The 16318-nt window shown below is 47.6% G+C and overlaps 1 protein-coding gene across 1 annotated transcript in view; it reads left to right on the top strand.

The window, feature by feature from the left end:
• EXOSC5 (exosome component 5) overlaps positions 1 to 16318 on the top strand; it is a 42283-nt gene that overhangs the window by 19370 nt on the left and 6595 nt on the right. Inside the window, exon 5 of the mRNA XM_081869701.1 lies at positions 4209 to 4298. Within this exon, the coding sequence (XP_081725827.1) occupies positions 4209 to 4298 (90 nt within the window). The remainder of the gene's footprint in view (positions 1 to 4208; positions 4299 to 16318) is intronic.

Here is a 16318-nt window from a genome sequence, read left to right as displayed (position 1 = left end):
AGGGATGCAGACCTATCGTTCGCTCCTTTATCTGCTCGGGTGGGTAATTGCTTATGGTGACCTGACAGGTCAATAGCTCTCTCTGCCTCCCTGTCCCCTGCCGCTTGGCCCTCGCTGCCTTTCCTAATGGCTTTGCTCCTTTTTATCGGCCAGCGGATTCAATCCATCGCCAGCTGCCTTCTCTACCCAGGGCTCCCCTTAATCAACTGCAGTTTGGCTCTGTCTGCTGCCTGTTCTCTCTTGAAAGCTTTCCCCAGAAAGATCACGGTGGGCCCCCAGTTTTTAACATAGCACGTAATTTAGTTCTGTGCATTGCCAGCCCAAAGATGGTCTGTTTGGCTTGCAGACAGTTAAGAGCAGGGAGGAGGTGTGCAGATCCAAGTACCGTACCATTCTCTGCCTGGATGAATCATGCAAGCCATTTTTTAAAAAAAAAACGCACCTTCCAGTTTTCTGCCGTATAACCAAAGGACATTTTCTCCATTTCTCATTCCAGTAATGCCTTGGGGGAAATTCAGAAGGTGAAGCCAATTAGGTGCAAGAATAATTTAATGAATAATTCCCAGTGTGTTTCAAATATCTTTATCAGGGGAAATTTATTCCACATTTAAATAGATGCAAAGTTGCATCTCCTTCTAGAATTTCGTTTGCAGGGGGAAGAATGTCTCCAGGCATAACTGATGACCAATCCAGTCTTGAAACTGTGCTGTGTCTCACACAGTATCTGCAGAAGATTATATTTTTATATTCTGCAGTAATCCAGAGCAGCACCCTAACTTTATCCCCAGGCAAGCACTGAATGCTTGTTCTTTTTAAGGGGGGGGGGGAAATCCCATCCTCTGTCACCCTAATTCTGAGGACAACCAGATGGTTAACTGACCCAGATTATGCTTTGTTATTTTCTTCACTTCTCCACCATTATATTTCTGTAAATTGACTAGCACTAAAAGTTGGTTACAAATTATAAGCAGTCACAAAAACAATTCACAAAAGTAGATCAATTCAGTAGTAGAAACTAAATTGAATTCAATTGCCGAACATTTAATCCAAGTTCCGATTACTCACGGGTTATACTTTTAAGTCCGAATTTCCAATGGAAGAAGTCAGCGCTCTCTGTCGAATGGCATGCGGCTTCGCTCGGCAGGGGAAGCGGAGGACTCAAAGCACCACACCCCCCCCGTCACCCGTTCCGCAGCCTTTAAAAAGGCTCCTTCGCGGGTCGGGGGGGGGCTCAAAAGGTGCCAGCCGAGTCACCATGTCCATGGGTTCTAGCGCCCATGGTTTTTAAGGGTCCCCGCGTCGCCGGCGCGGCAGGACCCAGCCCCTACCGAGCAGGCTCCCTCCGGAGCTCGGAGGGAGTCCGCCATTCGGCGATGGCGCCAACCCGGAAGTCCTGATTTTCTCCATTTCTCATTCCAGTAATGCCTTGGGGGAAATTCAGAAGGTGAAGCCAATTAGGTGCAAGAATAATTTAATGAATAATTCCCAGTGTGTTTCAAATATCTTTATCAGGGGAAATTTATTCCACATTTAAATAGATGCAAAGTTGCATCTCCTTCTAGAATTTCGTTTGCAGGGGGAAGAATGTCTCCAGGCATAACTGATGACCAATCCAGTCTTGAAACTGTGCTGTGTCTCACACAGTATCTGCAGAAGATTATATTTTTATATTCTGCAGTAATCCAGAGCAGCACCCTAACTTTATCCCTAGGCAAGCACTGAATGCTTGTTCTTTTTAAGGGGGGGGGGGAAATCCCATCCTCTGTCACCCTAATTCTGAGGACAACCAGATGGTTAACTGACCCAGATTATGCTTTGTTACTTTCTTCACTTCTCCACCATTATATTTCTGTAAATTGACTAGCACTAAAAGTTGGTTACAAATTATAAGCAGTCACAAAAACAATTCACAAAAGTAGATCAATTCAGTAGTAGAAACTAAATTGAATTCAATTGCCGAACATTTAAACAACAGCAGGAAAACAGCAAAACTTAAATAGGCCAGCTCTGATTTAATCAGCCAGATTCAGACAGCAGAACATTGAACAGAAAACTCAAGAGAATTAAAATAGTCTTCCTAGTTGCCTTAACAGTAACAACTAAGTCACCAAGTGGACATTTTGGGGAAGAATGTTGTACAGTCACAGTTGCTACCGCAGAAAATGCCGTATCTCGAAAATGGCTTGAGATTGAGAGGTAGAAAATTAAAAAACTTAGTCATATATTCAGTTGCCCATCACACTTCTCAAATCTAGAGAAGCACCTTTGATGCTGATCCAGTCAGGTGGGGAATTTTCATACGTTTGAAGGGCCAAGGGAGAGGGAAAAGCAAAGACCAGGTAAAAACGATGCCTTATGAGGAACGGCTAAGGGAGCTGGGCATGTTTAGCCTGGAGAAGAGGAGGTTAAGGGGTGATATGATAGCCATGTTCAAATATATAAAAGGATGTCACATAGAGGAGGGAGAAAGGTTGTTTTCTGCTGCTCCAGAGAAGCGGACACGGAGCAATGGTTCCAAACTGCAAGAAAAAAGATTCCACCTAAACATTAGGAAGAACTTCCTGACAGTAAGAGCTGTTCGACAGTGGAATTTGCTGCCAAGGAGTGTGGTGGAGTCTCCTTCTTTGGAGGTCTTTAAGCAGAGGCTTGACAACCATATGTCAGGAGTGCTCTGATGGTGTTTCCTGCTTGGCAGGAGGTTGGACTCGATGGCCCTTGTGGTCTCTTCCAACTCTATGATTCTATGATTCTATAATACACCTTTTTTTGAAAGCCTTGTACAGCTTCCTACAACTGTTAAGACAGCTCCGTTCTTGTCCCAGGAGCCTATGTTGGTCTGTCCCCACCCTCAGGAATACTCTTAAGTAATGGAGTAATTGGGCCAGTTGCCAATGCAGACTGAGCTGTATTTCAGCCAGCGAATCTTGGAGACTAGACTTTTGCAATCACACACAGAGGTTGTTGTTGTTGTAGGTAAGAAAATAATTAAGTTGTTTACGGGATAGAAAAGTTCCTAGTTCTAGTCTAACTAGTCTAGAGAATAGCAAGGCAGACATGCTTGCTCCTTTGTCCTCTCAGAGGATAGTTAAAAGATGACCCCTCATCTTGCGGTCTGAAAGAGGAGGAGGAAGTTGTGAAACAGGATGCAACCTAAGACATAATCAGTCTGGTTAGAGTGTGGTGCTGACAACGCCAAGGTTGCAGGTTCGAACCCCATAAGGGACAGCTACATATTCCTACGTTGCAGGGGGCTGGACCTTCCAAGCAGTGGTTCTATGAAATGAACAACAAAGAGAGAGAGAGAGAGAGAGAGAGAGAGAGAGAGAGGTCAGCTCAAGAGGTTAAAGATACAGGGATAGTCTAGCAATCAGGAGGTCCTTAATGCTCTCTTCCAACCCCCAAGCTTCCAACACAAAGTCCCTCCTGAGTTACAATACTGTATTTCGTTGTTATTATTTTTAACAAGGCTCTTTCAAAAAAGAAAAGAAAAGAAATATCTCAGGAAATGTGCAGGTAGGATTCAGTGCAACTACTTCCAAAGACATAGTAATTATGCCAGTTTAAAGTGCCTGCATTTAGGTTCTGGATGTTGTACAGCTATTCCTTACCCTCTCAGATTCCTTAACCACAAAATTTCTGACCGGCGCCCTGACCCCAATTTACCACCTTCTAGAGCTGGTTATGGGTTACGGTAAAGGTAAAGGGACCCCTGACCATTTAGGTCCAGTCGTGGCCAACTCTGGGGTTGCGGCTCTCATCTCGCTTTATTGGCCGAGGGAGCCGGCATACAGCTTCTGGGTCATGTGGCCAGCAGGACTAAGCCGCTTCTGGCGAACCAGAGCAGCACACGGAAACGCCATTCACCTTCCCACTGGAGCGGTACCTATTTATCTACTTGCACACTTTGATGTGCTTTCGAACTCTAGGTTGGCAGGAGCAGGGACCGAGCAATGGGAGCTCACCTGGTCGTGGGGATTCAAACCGCTGACCTTATGATTACCAAGTCCTAGGCTCTGTGAATTAACCCACAGCACCACCTGGGTATATTGTGGCTCTTATCACATCTGACCACTGGCCATGTAGGCAAAGACCGCTGGTCCCGCAATACTTGGGAGAGTTAATTGGGTTTACCCATTCTGGCTTACAGCCTCTGGATCTTGATAGTACTGTATATCTGCAAACCTCAGGGCTTTTTTTTCTTCTTGCAGGAAGCCCAGTCAGTTCTGACATTTGCCATTGACAGCACTGAGAAGAAGGTGTTGATGTCAAGCACAAAGGGGATGTGTTCAGTGGAGCAGGTGAGTCTATAATGGGCCTTGCCCGGGCCAGGTGCATTGAACCTCAGCGAGTTCAGATTCCACCCCAAAGGTTCTTTGTGTATTACCTGTGGCATCTGTTTGTCAGAGTCCACTTTGAATAATCTTTCAGGAGCATTCACTGCCGTTGCCAACACACAAGGAACAATTTAAGCAGGATACACGTGCATTTGCTGCCCGCCCCTGAATATCAGTCGCAGGGAATCACAGGTGGGCAGAAAACAATTTAAGAAGGGTGTTGATAAGCTGGAACATGGGTAGGCAAACTAAGGCCCAGGGGCCGGATCCGGCCCAATTGCCTTCTAAATCCGGCCCGCGGAGGGTCCGGGAATCAGCGTGTTTTTACATGAGTAGAATGTGTCCTTTTATTGAAAAGGCATCTCTGGGTTATTTGTGGGGCCTGCCTGGTGCTTTTACTTGAGTAAAATGTGTGCTTTTATTTAAAATGCATCTCTGGGTTATTTGTGGGGCATAGGAATTCGTCCCCCGCCTCCAAATATAGTCCGGCCCCGCACAAGGTCTGAGGGACAGTGGACTGGCCCCCTGTTGAAAACATTTGCTGACCCCTGAGCTGGAAGGTGTGCAGAGGAGGGCAACCAAGATGATTGTTGTTGTTTAGTCGTGTCCGACTCTTATGGACCCCATGGACCAGAGCACGCCAGGCACTCCCGTCTTCCACAGCCTCCCTCAGTTTGGTCAAACTCATGCTGGTAGCTTTGAGAACACTGTCCCACCACCTCGTCCTCTGCCATCCCCTTCTCCTTGTGCCCTCCACCTTTCCCAACATCCTCTGCCATCCCCTTCTCCTTGTGCCCTCCACCTTTCCCAACATCAGGGTCTTTCCCATGGAGTCTTCTCTTCTCATGAGGTGGCCAAAGTAGGGGTCTGGAAACTAAGCACTTGAAGGAGCTGGGTATGTTTGGCCTGGAAGAGAGGAGACTGAGAGGAGATATGACAGCCATCTTCAAATATCTTAAGGGCTGTCAGATGGAAGAAGGAGCATGCTTGTTTTCTCCTGCTCTGGATGGTAGCACTAAGTAGGCTTCAAGTTGCAAGAAGGAAGATTCTGGCTAAACATCAGGACACTAAGAGCTGTCCGACAATGGAACAGTCTCCCTCGGGAAGTGATGGAGGTTTTTAGCACAGAATCATAGCATAGCACTGTAGAGTTGGAAGGGACCCTGAGGATCATCTAGTCCAACCCCCTGCAATGCAGGAATATGCAGCTGGTCCATACAGGGATCGAACCTGCAACCTTGGTGTTATCAGCACCATGGTCTAACCAGCTGAGCTATCCAGGCTTTCAGCAGAGGTTGGATGGCCATCTGTCATGGATTATTTAGTTGAGATTCCTGCATTGGGAATTCCCTTGGGGGTCCCTCTATGATTCTGTGACCTGCTTTTGGGCATCTGATTGGCTACTGTGAGATCAGGATGCTAGCCCATCCTTTAAGGGCCTGGCCTGGGCTCTTCTTAACATCCTTCTGAAAGCAACAGCTTGGCTGATTTGCCCTCAGTTAAGAAAAGCAAAGGGACGCGGGTGGCGCTGTGGGTTAAACCACAGAGCCTAGGGCTTGCCGATCAGGTCTGCGGTTCGAATCCCCGTGACGGGGTGAACTCCCATTGCTCGGTCTCTGCTCCTGCCCACCTAGCAGTTCAAAAGCACGTTAAAGTACAAGTAAATAAATAGGTACCGCTCCGGGAAGGTAAATGGCGTTTCCGTGCGCTGCTCTGGTTCGCCAGAAGAGGCTTAGTCCTGCTGGCCACATGACCCGGAAGCTGTACGCCGGCTCCCTCGGCCAGTAAAGCAAGATGAGCGCCGCAACCCCAGAGTTGGCCATGACTGGACCTAACAGTCAGGGGTACCTTTACCTTTTAATAAAAGTAAAGCAAAACCCCGAAGTAAATAATAGGAATTGTAGTTCAAAGCAGAGGATTCAGGTTGAGGAAGGAGGCTGCCTTTAAACTTTTAAGGCTGGTCCTCCAGGACAACAAGTTGCTTCTCTGGGCTGCAGACAAGCAGGCTTTCTGTGCAGAATTGCTTTGCCGAGGCTTTCAGGTGACCTCTCTGCTGTAAACGGCTTCTCGCTTCCATTCCCATTCATTCTTGGTTCAGAGTTAATTTCTCATTCTTCTGCCTTCTTTGATCCAACCCTGATTATGCTGCTTTATTTATCCTGCGCTCTTAGGCACTTGCAGAAATATTTTTAGCATCTGCTTGCTTGGGGGGTGATATTGATGGATTTCATTTATATATACTGCTTTTCAGATAAGGCGCCCAAGGCAACTTAAAGAATAAAATGCTGTGTGTGTGTGTACGCGCGTGTGCATTTCAAGAGCTGATGGCATGAGAACCAAAACTTGGGCTGTCCTCTTCTGCCTCCTCTCAGGACACATTGAGCAGACCTGAGTTTATGGGATTCTGCTGCTATCCTGCACTGGGAGCACTTAGCAGCCTGGGATCTCTACACTTGGTAGTACCTTTTCAGTGCCAGGTAAAGACTTAAAGGGGGAGGGGGGAGAGATCATCCTGGCCTGTTTAATTGTGGCTGTAGGTAAACCTTGGTGCCCTTTTCTTTCTTTGTTAAGCTGTCTTCTCTATACAGTTGCTCTGGCTCAAAATAACAAGTGGGGGGGGGAGAGATAGAGAGAGAGACTGTGCTGCGTAATGGTTAGAGCATGGGTAGGCAAACTAAGGCCCGTGGGCCGAATCCGGCCCAATCACCTTCTAAATCCGGCCCACGGATGGTCCAGGAATCAGTGTGTTTTTACATGAGTAGAATGTGTCCTTTTATTTGAAATGCATCTCTGGGTTATTTGTGGGGCATAGGAATTTGTTTATCCCCCCCCCAAAAAAAAATATAGTCTGGCCCCCCACAAGGTCTGAGTGACAATGGACCGGCCCCCTGCTGAAAAATTTTGCTGACCCCTGGGTTAGAGTTTTGGACTAGCACCTGGGAGAGCAGGGGTTCGAGTCCCTACTCTGTCATGAAGTTCACTGGGTGACTTTGGGCTAGTCACCATCTCTTAGCCTAACCTACTTCACAGTGTTGTCGTGAGGATGAAATGGGGAGGAAGAGGAGAAGCATGTACAGTACCGCCTCGAGATCCTTGGAATATAAAGGCGGTATTTAAATGTAATAAATAAAACAAAGAAAAAATTGTGGCATTAAGTTAAAACCACTAGACCCATTCTGATTGTTCGTGGGACTCTGGCCATCGCTTGGCTTGGATTCTGTATACTGGGTTGATAATAATAATAATTTTTTATTATTACGGTCGGAGACCAGCTTACACTGGGTTGATGTTTGAGTGCTTTCTCCTCGCAGCCCTTGGGTGCCGTTCTGTTCTTTCCTCATCGACATTCGGGCGATGGCTTTGCCGTGCCTCACCTTGTGGTGGTGGGGGGGTCCATGGCACACTCAAGATGGAGGTGGTCAGTTACCATGGAAACTGTGGCTCAGGTGATATATTGCCTGGAGTCCCAGGCTCTGCTTCCCTCTCGCCCTTTTGCCGTGCCGTTTTCGCCAGTTGCTCTCTGTGGGGTTTTACTGTGCTTCGAAAGGGGAAAATGCAGCCTGCGGGACCTGCTGCGGCAAATGGCCGCCTCCCTCGGAAATTAATGTATTTTTCGCTCCATAAGACGCACCTGACCATAAGATGCACCTAGTTTTTAGAGGAGGAGAAAAAAAATATTCTGAACGAAACAGTGGATGTATGATTTTTGTGGTTCATGCTGTGGCCATAGACATGATATGTGATTTGACAGTGAGTTTGGGATAGCCAAATTCAAAAATCCTGAGAATCCATGTGGATCCGTGCTTTGTAACCACATTTTTGCACCATTGTGGCCCCACGAAACAGTGGATGCATGATTTTTTGGTGCAGGCTGTGGACATGGACATGCTTTGTAATCTGATGGTGAATTTGGGGTGACCCAATGCAAAAACCCTGAGGACCCATGTGCTTTTACCTCCCCCTTTCCAGGCAGCCTCCTTTATCTCTAGAGTCCTTATCTCCCTCCCTATCGCTTGCCGATCAGCTGCTCAGCAGCTTTGTTTCAACACCCACTTCCCTCTTTCTAAAAAAAAAAAGAGCACAATTTGCTTTTTGCCCCTGGGCAGTTCGGCTCCAGGGACCACGCATTCGCTCCATAAGACACACAGACATTTCCCCTTACTTTTTAGGAGGAAAAAAGTGTGCCTTATGGAGCGAAAAATACGGTAATGGCTGCTGTGGTAGTAAGAAAAATATCAGTGCCACCACCGACGCTAGAACTGGTTCTCTCGTTGCTCTTTATTGTGTCTGAATTCATTTAAGGATTGTTCTCCGCATCTTCTCTCTCATTATGGGATGTATGGGGTTGCAGCTGCCCTCAGGTCTTGACCCCTGAAGGCTAGCAGACCCCAAGCACGGAGCCCGTTTGAGCAGGCTGGCGGCCGGTCGCTGTCTCGGTCGCCGAACATCTGGAGCTCCTGCTCCAGTCTCCTTAAATCGCTCTTGACAGCCTGTTTTGGCGGGAGCCTTGGAAAGCCATCCGCCAGTCACGTTTATTGGATGTATCCGTCTGAATTGGCCGGGCCATCTGTCCCACCTCATCCATCACCTCTTGTTTGCTCTGCCAAGGCAGAAAAGTGAGGGGAGGGGGATTTATTCATGGGGGGGGCGATACAGGTATCTGCGTCAGGTAGGCAGGGCTCTGTGAAGCGGGGCCTGTGTGAATTGCTTCCTCTCTTCCTCCCCTCAGAAGACATTTAGGGAAGCCGCTTAGTATTCTGGTCGTGGGCTGTGGAGTCGTTTCTCATTACTGTTGCCTCGGCCCTGCCAAACGGCTTGGAACGCCGCGCCCGTCCGGCTCTAAAGGAACAATTATGAACGCTAATGTGCTATTGAACGGAGGTGGCAGCCAGGCGCCATTAATTAGACAAGTGTTTCTGTCGAGAGAAAGGGGGGGAGCAGAAATTGCTTTTGTTTTGGGTTGAATTCTAATCAGTTTAGTGCTTGTAAAAAAAAAGAAGAAGAAGAAGAGGAAGATACCGAAACAGAAAAATGCAAACTGTTATTTCCTTCTCTCCGAGGTTCATCTAACATATTGTGAGGCATTTTTTATGGCGAGAATTGAGGAAGCGGAAAGTGGTTGCAATGGAGTTCCTTATATACGCCCCCCCCCTACAAATTATATCCATATAAGCCACCAGAATAATAACTATTATTCACCAGGAACCTTCATCAGGAGGTTCTAAGGCAGGTCAGAACGAAAAACAACACTAAAAACAAATGATGATTGCAACTCGAGATATATAAATAAATATAATATCAAAAACTAGGGTAAAGAAATACGTGTTCGGCATTCTGCAAAGGGTTCATAGCAAAGCTGTCAGGTGCACTTCTGTGGCGAAGGAATTCCATAACTTAGGGAATTGATTTTTGGAGGGTGTGGCTCATCACACTATAGAGGATGGCAAGAGTGGCCGGAAGATTCAAGGATGATCAAAGAAACATCTAAATATTTCAGAGTGGTATGGTATTACTATAAAAGTAATTTTTAAAAAACATTGCATAATATGGATAGATACCTTTTCAAAACGAGAGCAAGAGCATCAGGAGATACAGAGGACAATCCCAGATATGTTTTCCAGTATATTTGCTATCAATAAAAAAATTGTTGTGACGCAAGCAAATATTTATTCTGAAAGTGTGGCCCAGAGCAAGAAATTTGAGAACCACTGATTTAGGGGCTGCCACAAATAATGGACTTTCCTGGGCTGCCACTCCCTGCTCCCCCCCCCCATCTTCTGAGGGTGGCAGAACTACCAAGAGAGTCACCTCTGCTTATTTTAACACCTGAGAAGAAGGTCTCATAGAGTTGGAAGGGACCCAAGGGTCATCTAGTCCAGTGTTTCCCAACCTTGGGCCTCCAGCTGTTTTTGGACTACAACTCCCATCATCCCTAGCTAGCAAGACCAGTGGTCAGGGATGATGGGAATTGTAGTTCAAAAACAGCTGGAGGCCCAAGGTTGGGAAACACTGATCTAGTCCAACCCACTGCAATGCAGGAATCTCGGCTAAAGCATCCCTGACAGATGGCCACCCAACCTCTGCTTAATAGCCTCCAATGAACCTTCTGAGGTGGTCTGTTCCACTGTCAAGCAACTCTTATTGCCAGAAAGTTCTTCCTGTAAATGAAGAAGTAAAATCGGTTATGGTGCAGTGGGTGAAGGACTTTCGATATAACATACAGAAGGCAGAATGGGAAAATTTATGGAGAAGGGAACTGAAATTTACGGCTTGTTTTACTACAAAAGAAAACTTTATGAAGATGCCACATCAGATGGTACATCACCCCCAGCAAACTGGCCAAAATGTACAAAACCAACTCAAATTTATGCTGCAGGTGAAGAGAGCTAGAGGGAACAATGTACCACATGTGGTGGGGTTGCAAAAAAAATCTAAATAGCTTTTGGGAACTTGGATATAATGAATTTAAAAAAAATGTTTAAAACATGTTTAAAAATGTTTATCAAAAAACCGGAAGCCTTCGTCTTAGGTCAGGGGTCGGCAAGGTTTACCTCACACTGGGCCAGTTCACTCCAGTGGAGATGCATCTATGGGACGGATGCGCGGCCGCGATTTCCAGCGCCACAGAAGGGAGTCCCTGTGCCGTGCTGCGCCGGTGTAGCACAGCGCGCAGGGACTCGCTGAGTGGGTGGTTTGGTTCAGGGGCGGCTCGTGGGCCAGTTAAATGACCCCCGTGGGCCGCTTGTGGCCCATGGGCCTTAGGTTGCCTACCCCTGTCTTAGGTATTACGGCATCAGCAATTCCAAGAGAGAAAAGGAGGATTTTTTTGTAGCAACAACAGCAGCGAGGCTGCTGGTTGCCAAGGGGTGGAAAGGAGATAAAATCCCATCACTGGAGAGCCAGTGTGGTGTAGTGGTTAAGAGCGATGGACTCGTAATCTGGGGAACCGGGTTCGCGTCTCTGCTCCTCCACATGCAGCTGCTGGGTGGCTTTGGGCCACTCACACTTCTCTGAAGTCTCTCAGCCCCACTCACCTCACAGAGTGTTTGTTGTGGGGGAGGAAGGGAAAGGAGAATGTTAGCTGCTTTGAGACTCCTGAAGGGGAGTGAAAGGCGGGATATCAAATCCAAACTCCTCCTCCTCCTCCTCCTCCTCCTCCTCTTCTTCAAAAGAGGAGTGACAAGTTAAACTGCTTGAATATATGGAACTAGCAAATATAACAGAAAAGATCAGGGAGAGATCAACCCAAAAGTTTAAAAAGGAATGGGAGATTTATAGGCAATATTTAAAAGAACATTGTCCCCCTATTAAAACTTTAGATTGCAGCCAATCAGAAGCCGTGGAAGTCGTGTCGGACGTTCGGGTTCCAAAGAATGTTTGCAAACTGGAACACTTCCTTCTGGGTTTGTGGCATTCGGGAGCCAAAACGTTCGACTCACAAGGCGTTCAGGATCCAAGGTACGACTGTGTAGTGACTTGAGGGACAGGGAGGGCCCTCTGGCCCATGGCTTGAATGTGCCCCTCCAAGCCTCACCAGCTGACCGATGGGACCGTGCCCAAGCTGTACCCCATCTCCCTGAGCCCCCCTCCTGCGAGCCCTTCTGCAACCCTTTACAAGCCTGGCAGGAAGGTAGAATTGAACTGTGCTCGTTCATGCTTTTTCGTTCCCCAAAAGGGAGAGAAGAGGGGTTTGTAGGAATCTCTTGCCTTCTGCCGCAAAGAGCCCTATGGTACGAAGAGAGCCGTGGTCTCTACATTACTCCTTCTCCTTCCTGGGAGCCACTCCAGCGCCCCAGGAGCTGGGGTGTCGGCGGCGAACAGCACACAGAGCCAGCATCCATCAGCAGCTGCCGAATCCTCTGCTGGGGGAAAGTTTTGCCTCTCGCAAGAGCAACAGGCGGCAAGAGCACAGGCAATAAATAATTATGATTTACCTTCCATCGCCGGCATGAGCTCGGAGACACCAGCCGCATGCTAACGCTGCTGGCTTGGGAACCGTGCTGTGTAGAGGATGAGAAGGAAGGGAGGACAACGTTTCCCATCATTTTCAGCCGCAGCTGAGAGCTGCCTGGTCCCCCCAGTGTTCTTGTTCTGCCTCCTCCTTCCCTGCGGCTCCTGAGCCAGGCGGGTTTTGCTTGGCTGGCTTCTGCAGCAGCGCTTTAAATCTACTTCATAGGTGGCTGTCTGGGAAAAAAACTGGTCCTCTGCCCACAAAAGGAGAAGGAGGTGATAAGCCCTTGAGCTGTGGCAATGTTTGGGCGCAGGGGGTGAGAGAAAGAGAAAACAGAACAGTCCACCATCTAGCTTCAAAAAGTCATCCCCCCCCCATTATACTTCATCTTAGTTGTTGTGTTGTATAGCTTTAATTGCTGGCTGTTTTCATATTTCTATGTAAACAGATTTGTGAGGTTGCATTTAATGTGGGGTGTATGCATATCTTTTTCTTTTGCAGCTTCTCACATCCATCTTTGGCCATACACCCCTTCAAGTTCTCTCCATTGTTCTTTGCCATTCTTGGTTTAATAATAATAATAATAATAATAATAATAATAATAATAATAATAATTTATTTATACCCCGCCCATCTGGCTGGGCTTCCCCAGCCACTCTCGGCGGCTTCCAACAAAATATCAAAATACCATAATACATCAGACATTAAAAGCTTCCCTAAACAGGGCTGCCTTCAGATGTCTTCTAAAAGTCTGGTAGTTCTTGTTCTCTTTGACATCTGGTGGGAGGGCGTTCTGCCTGGTTCACAGAATCACAGAATCATAGAGTTGGAAGAGACCACAAGGGCCATCGAGTCCAACCCCCTGCCAAGCAGGAAACACCATCAGAGCACTCCTGACATATGGTTGTCAAGCCTCTGCTTAAAGACCTCCAAAGAAGGAGACTCCACCACACTCCTTGGCAGCAAATTCCACTGTCAAACAGCTCTTACTGTCAGGAAGTTCTTCCTAATGTTTAGGTGGAATCTTCTTTCTTGTAGTTTGGAACCATTGCTCCGTGTCCGCTTCTCTGGAGCAGCAGAAAACAACCTTTCTCCCTCCTCTATGTGACATCCTTTTATATATTTGAACATGGCTATCATATCACCCCTTAACCTCCCCTTCTCTAGTCTAAACATGCCCAGCTCCCTTAGCCGTTCCTCATAAGGCATCGTTTCCAGGCCTTTGACCATTTTGGTTGCCCTCCTCTGGACACGTTCCAGTTTGTCAGTGTCCTTCTTGAACTGTGGTGCCCAGAACTGGACACAGTACTCCAGGTGAGGTCTGACCAGAGCAGAATACAGTGGCACTATTACTTCCCTTGATCTAGATGCTATACTCCTATTGATGCAGCCCAGAATTGCATTGGCTTTTTTAGCTGCCGCGTCACACTGTTGGCTCATGTCAAGTTTGTGGTCAACCAAGACTCCTAGATCCTTTGCACATGTACTGCTCTCAAGCCAGGTGTCACCCATCTTGTATTTGTGCCTCTCATTTTTTTTGCCCAAGTGCAATACTTTACATTTCTCCCTGTTAAAATTCATCTTGTTTGTTTTGGCGCAGTTCTCTAATCTGTCAAGGTCGTTTTGAAGTGTGATCCTGTCCTCTGGGGTGTTAGCCACCCCTCCCAGTTTGGTGTCATCTGCAAATTTGATTCCCTGTAAACCTCACTTCTCGCAGTGAGGGAACCACCAGAAGGCCCTCGGCGCTGGACCTCAGTGTCTGGGCAGAACGATGGGGGTGGAGACGCTCCTTCAGGTATACTGGACCGAGGCCGTTTAAAGGTCAGCACCAATACTTTGAATTGTGCTCGGAAACGTACTGGGAGCCAATGTAGGTCTTTCAAGACCGGTGTTACGTGGTCTCGGCGGCCGCTCCCAGTCACCAGTCTAGCTGCCGCCGGTCTTGGTAGAGTTGGAAGGCACCCCGAGGGTCATCCAATCCAACCCCCCGTAATGCAGGAATCTTTCCTAGATCATCCATGACAGATGGCCACACAACATCTGCTTAAAAACCTCCAGAGAAGGAGAGCCCACAAGTGGGAGCCTGTTCCACTGTCAAACAGCTGTTGCCTCCCCACAAGCCTTGCTGTTAGTTTTAGATCGCCCACCCATCCCATAGTGGTCATCCCCTTGGTCTTTTGAACTTGTAGGGTCTCTATGCGAACCCAGCCTTATTCCATCGGCCCTGATCACCTCTTGCCACATGTCCTGCATGTGTCCATTTTAACTTTGTGGCCTTTCCCACTACATCTGTAGCTTTCCATCTTGGTCCTATCCAATTATTAGTTTTTCCGTGTTCTAATGATATTCCTAGAATTGCACGCTTCGTGGCATGCTGTGATATTCATAAGCTGTCCTTATTTCTCTCATGGTCTAGTTCCACTACATATCACAGTGACACATCCCTTAGTTGCATTCTGTTTGGATTTCTGTAATGTGCTCTACATGTGACTGCTCAGAGAGCTGCAGCCAGAATGTTAACCGGGGCTGGTTATAGGGAGCAGTTACAACAACTCAATTGGCTACCAGTTTGTTTCCTTGCACAATTCAGACCTATTAAGCCCTTTATGGAGACTGTATTCCCCCAAATGAACCTGCCTGGGTTCTGAGATCTTCTGGGGAGGCCCTTATCTCGGTCTCGCCACCCTCACAGACACACAAGACAGGGCCTTTTTGGTGGTTGCCTCCAGACTTTAGAACTCCTTCCTTGGAAAAGCTAGACTGGCTCCCTCTTTGCTGTCCTTCCACCTTCTTGTTCGAACGCAGGCTTTTGGAAATCGACTTTTTTTTTTTAAGTTAAAGGACTGGTGCTGTGCTGTTTTTATTATAATTAATGGCATGCCTTTGATTCATTTTTAACCAGTTCTGTTAATGTTTAAGTGTTGATTCCCCCCACCCCCATGTTTTTAGCTAGCTAAATAATGGGTGGCTAATCCAGTTTGAAACAACTAGCTCTTTGCGATTGGCTGTACTGTCTGTGGTCCAGCACAGAGCCATGACTGCATTTCTTTCACTTGTTGAGACTTGGGTGCTTCAGAACGCTCAGCTCAGAGATGCCTGTCAGTCCAGCGGAAGAAGGCCAGGGAGGAAATTAAAACAACCCCTTTGAACTCTCCTGATAACAGCTGCTGAATGACAGCGTGGCAAATTTCCATCAAATTTCCTTGCATTTTAACAAACGGCACAATAGCTAGATTTGGGGTGGCAGAGCAGGAGTCCAAGTGTGTTGGTTGGGTGGCCTGGAAGATTCATCTTTTCATCTCCTGTTGCTCTGATTGCATCACCCTTTCCCTTAAGCACTCTTCTCCATCATGCTTTAATAAAACTCTTCGTCACTTGGTGTCTGTGTGTCTGTCTCTGTCTCCTATCTTGCTTTTTCACCTTTGCCCTCTGCCCATCAGCTAACTTCTGTGACGTGCCCCTCTCTCCCGCTATGTTCTCCCCCTGCTAAGGAAAATCACTCCTCGTCCCCCACCCCATAATTTGAGAGGGACAAGCTCTCGGGGACCCCCGTTTTCAGCACAGCTTTCTCTCAGCCCTCCAATTTCAGCCGGCTAGTAGGCCGCGAGCTTGACCTACCCGGAGGGCTGTCCGGCTACACCTCTCTGGATTTAGACCAGCTCCTGGAAGGAGCACAGTAGCTGAGTGGGAAGAGAGAGGTAGTCTTGGGTGCTGAGGGCAGAGTTTGGAAGGGCACATCTTGTATTGCCTAGTGCATGGGTTGGCAATCTTTACCGGCCATGGGCTGGATCACTCCCATGGAGATCATCTGTAGGCCGGACTGGTGCAGCGCAATGCCGGAGATCGCATCTGCGCATGTCAGTGGCACTGGAAATCGCTTCTGCGCATGCCCAGACGCCGAAAATCGTGCCTGCGAAGAAGCAATTTTCGGTGTCTGGACATGCACAGATGCAATTTCTGGTATCTGCACATGTGCAGACGCCATTTCCGGCGCCACTCGACAAGTATCTGCGCTGCTTTAGCGCAAAGCACA

Source organism: Podarcis erhardii, assembly GCF_964252035.2.
Source record: "Podarcis erhardii genome assembly, chromosome: 7".
Taxonomy (NCBI): domain Eukaryota; kingdom Metazoa; phylum Chordata; class Lepidosauria; order Squamata; family Lacertidae; genus Podarcis; species Podarcis erhardii.
Note: the sequence above shows the minus strand (reverse complement) of the source record. Positions and strands in the feature narration are given on the sequence as shown.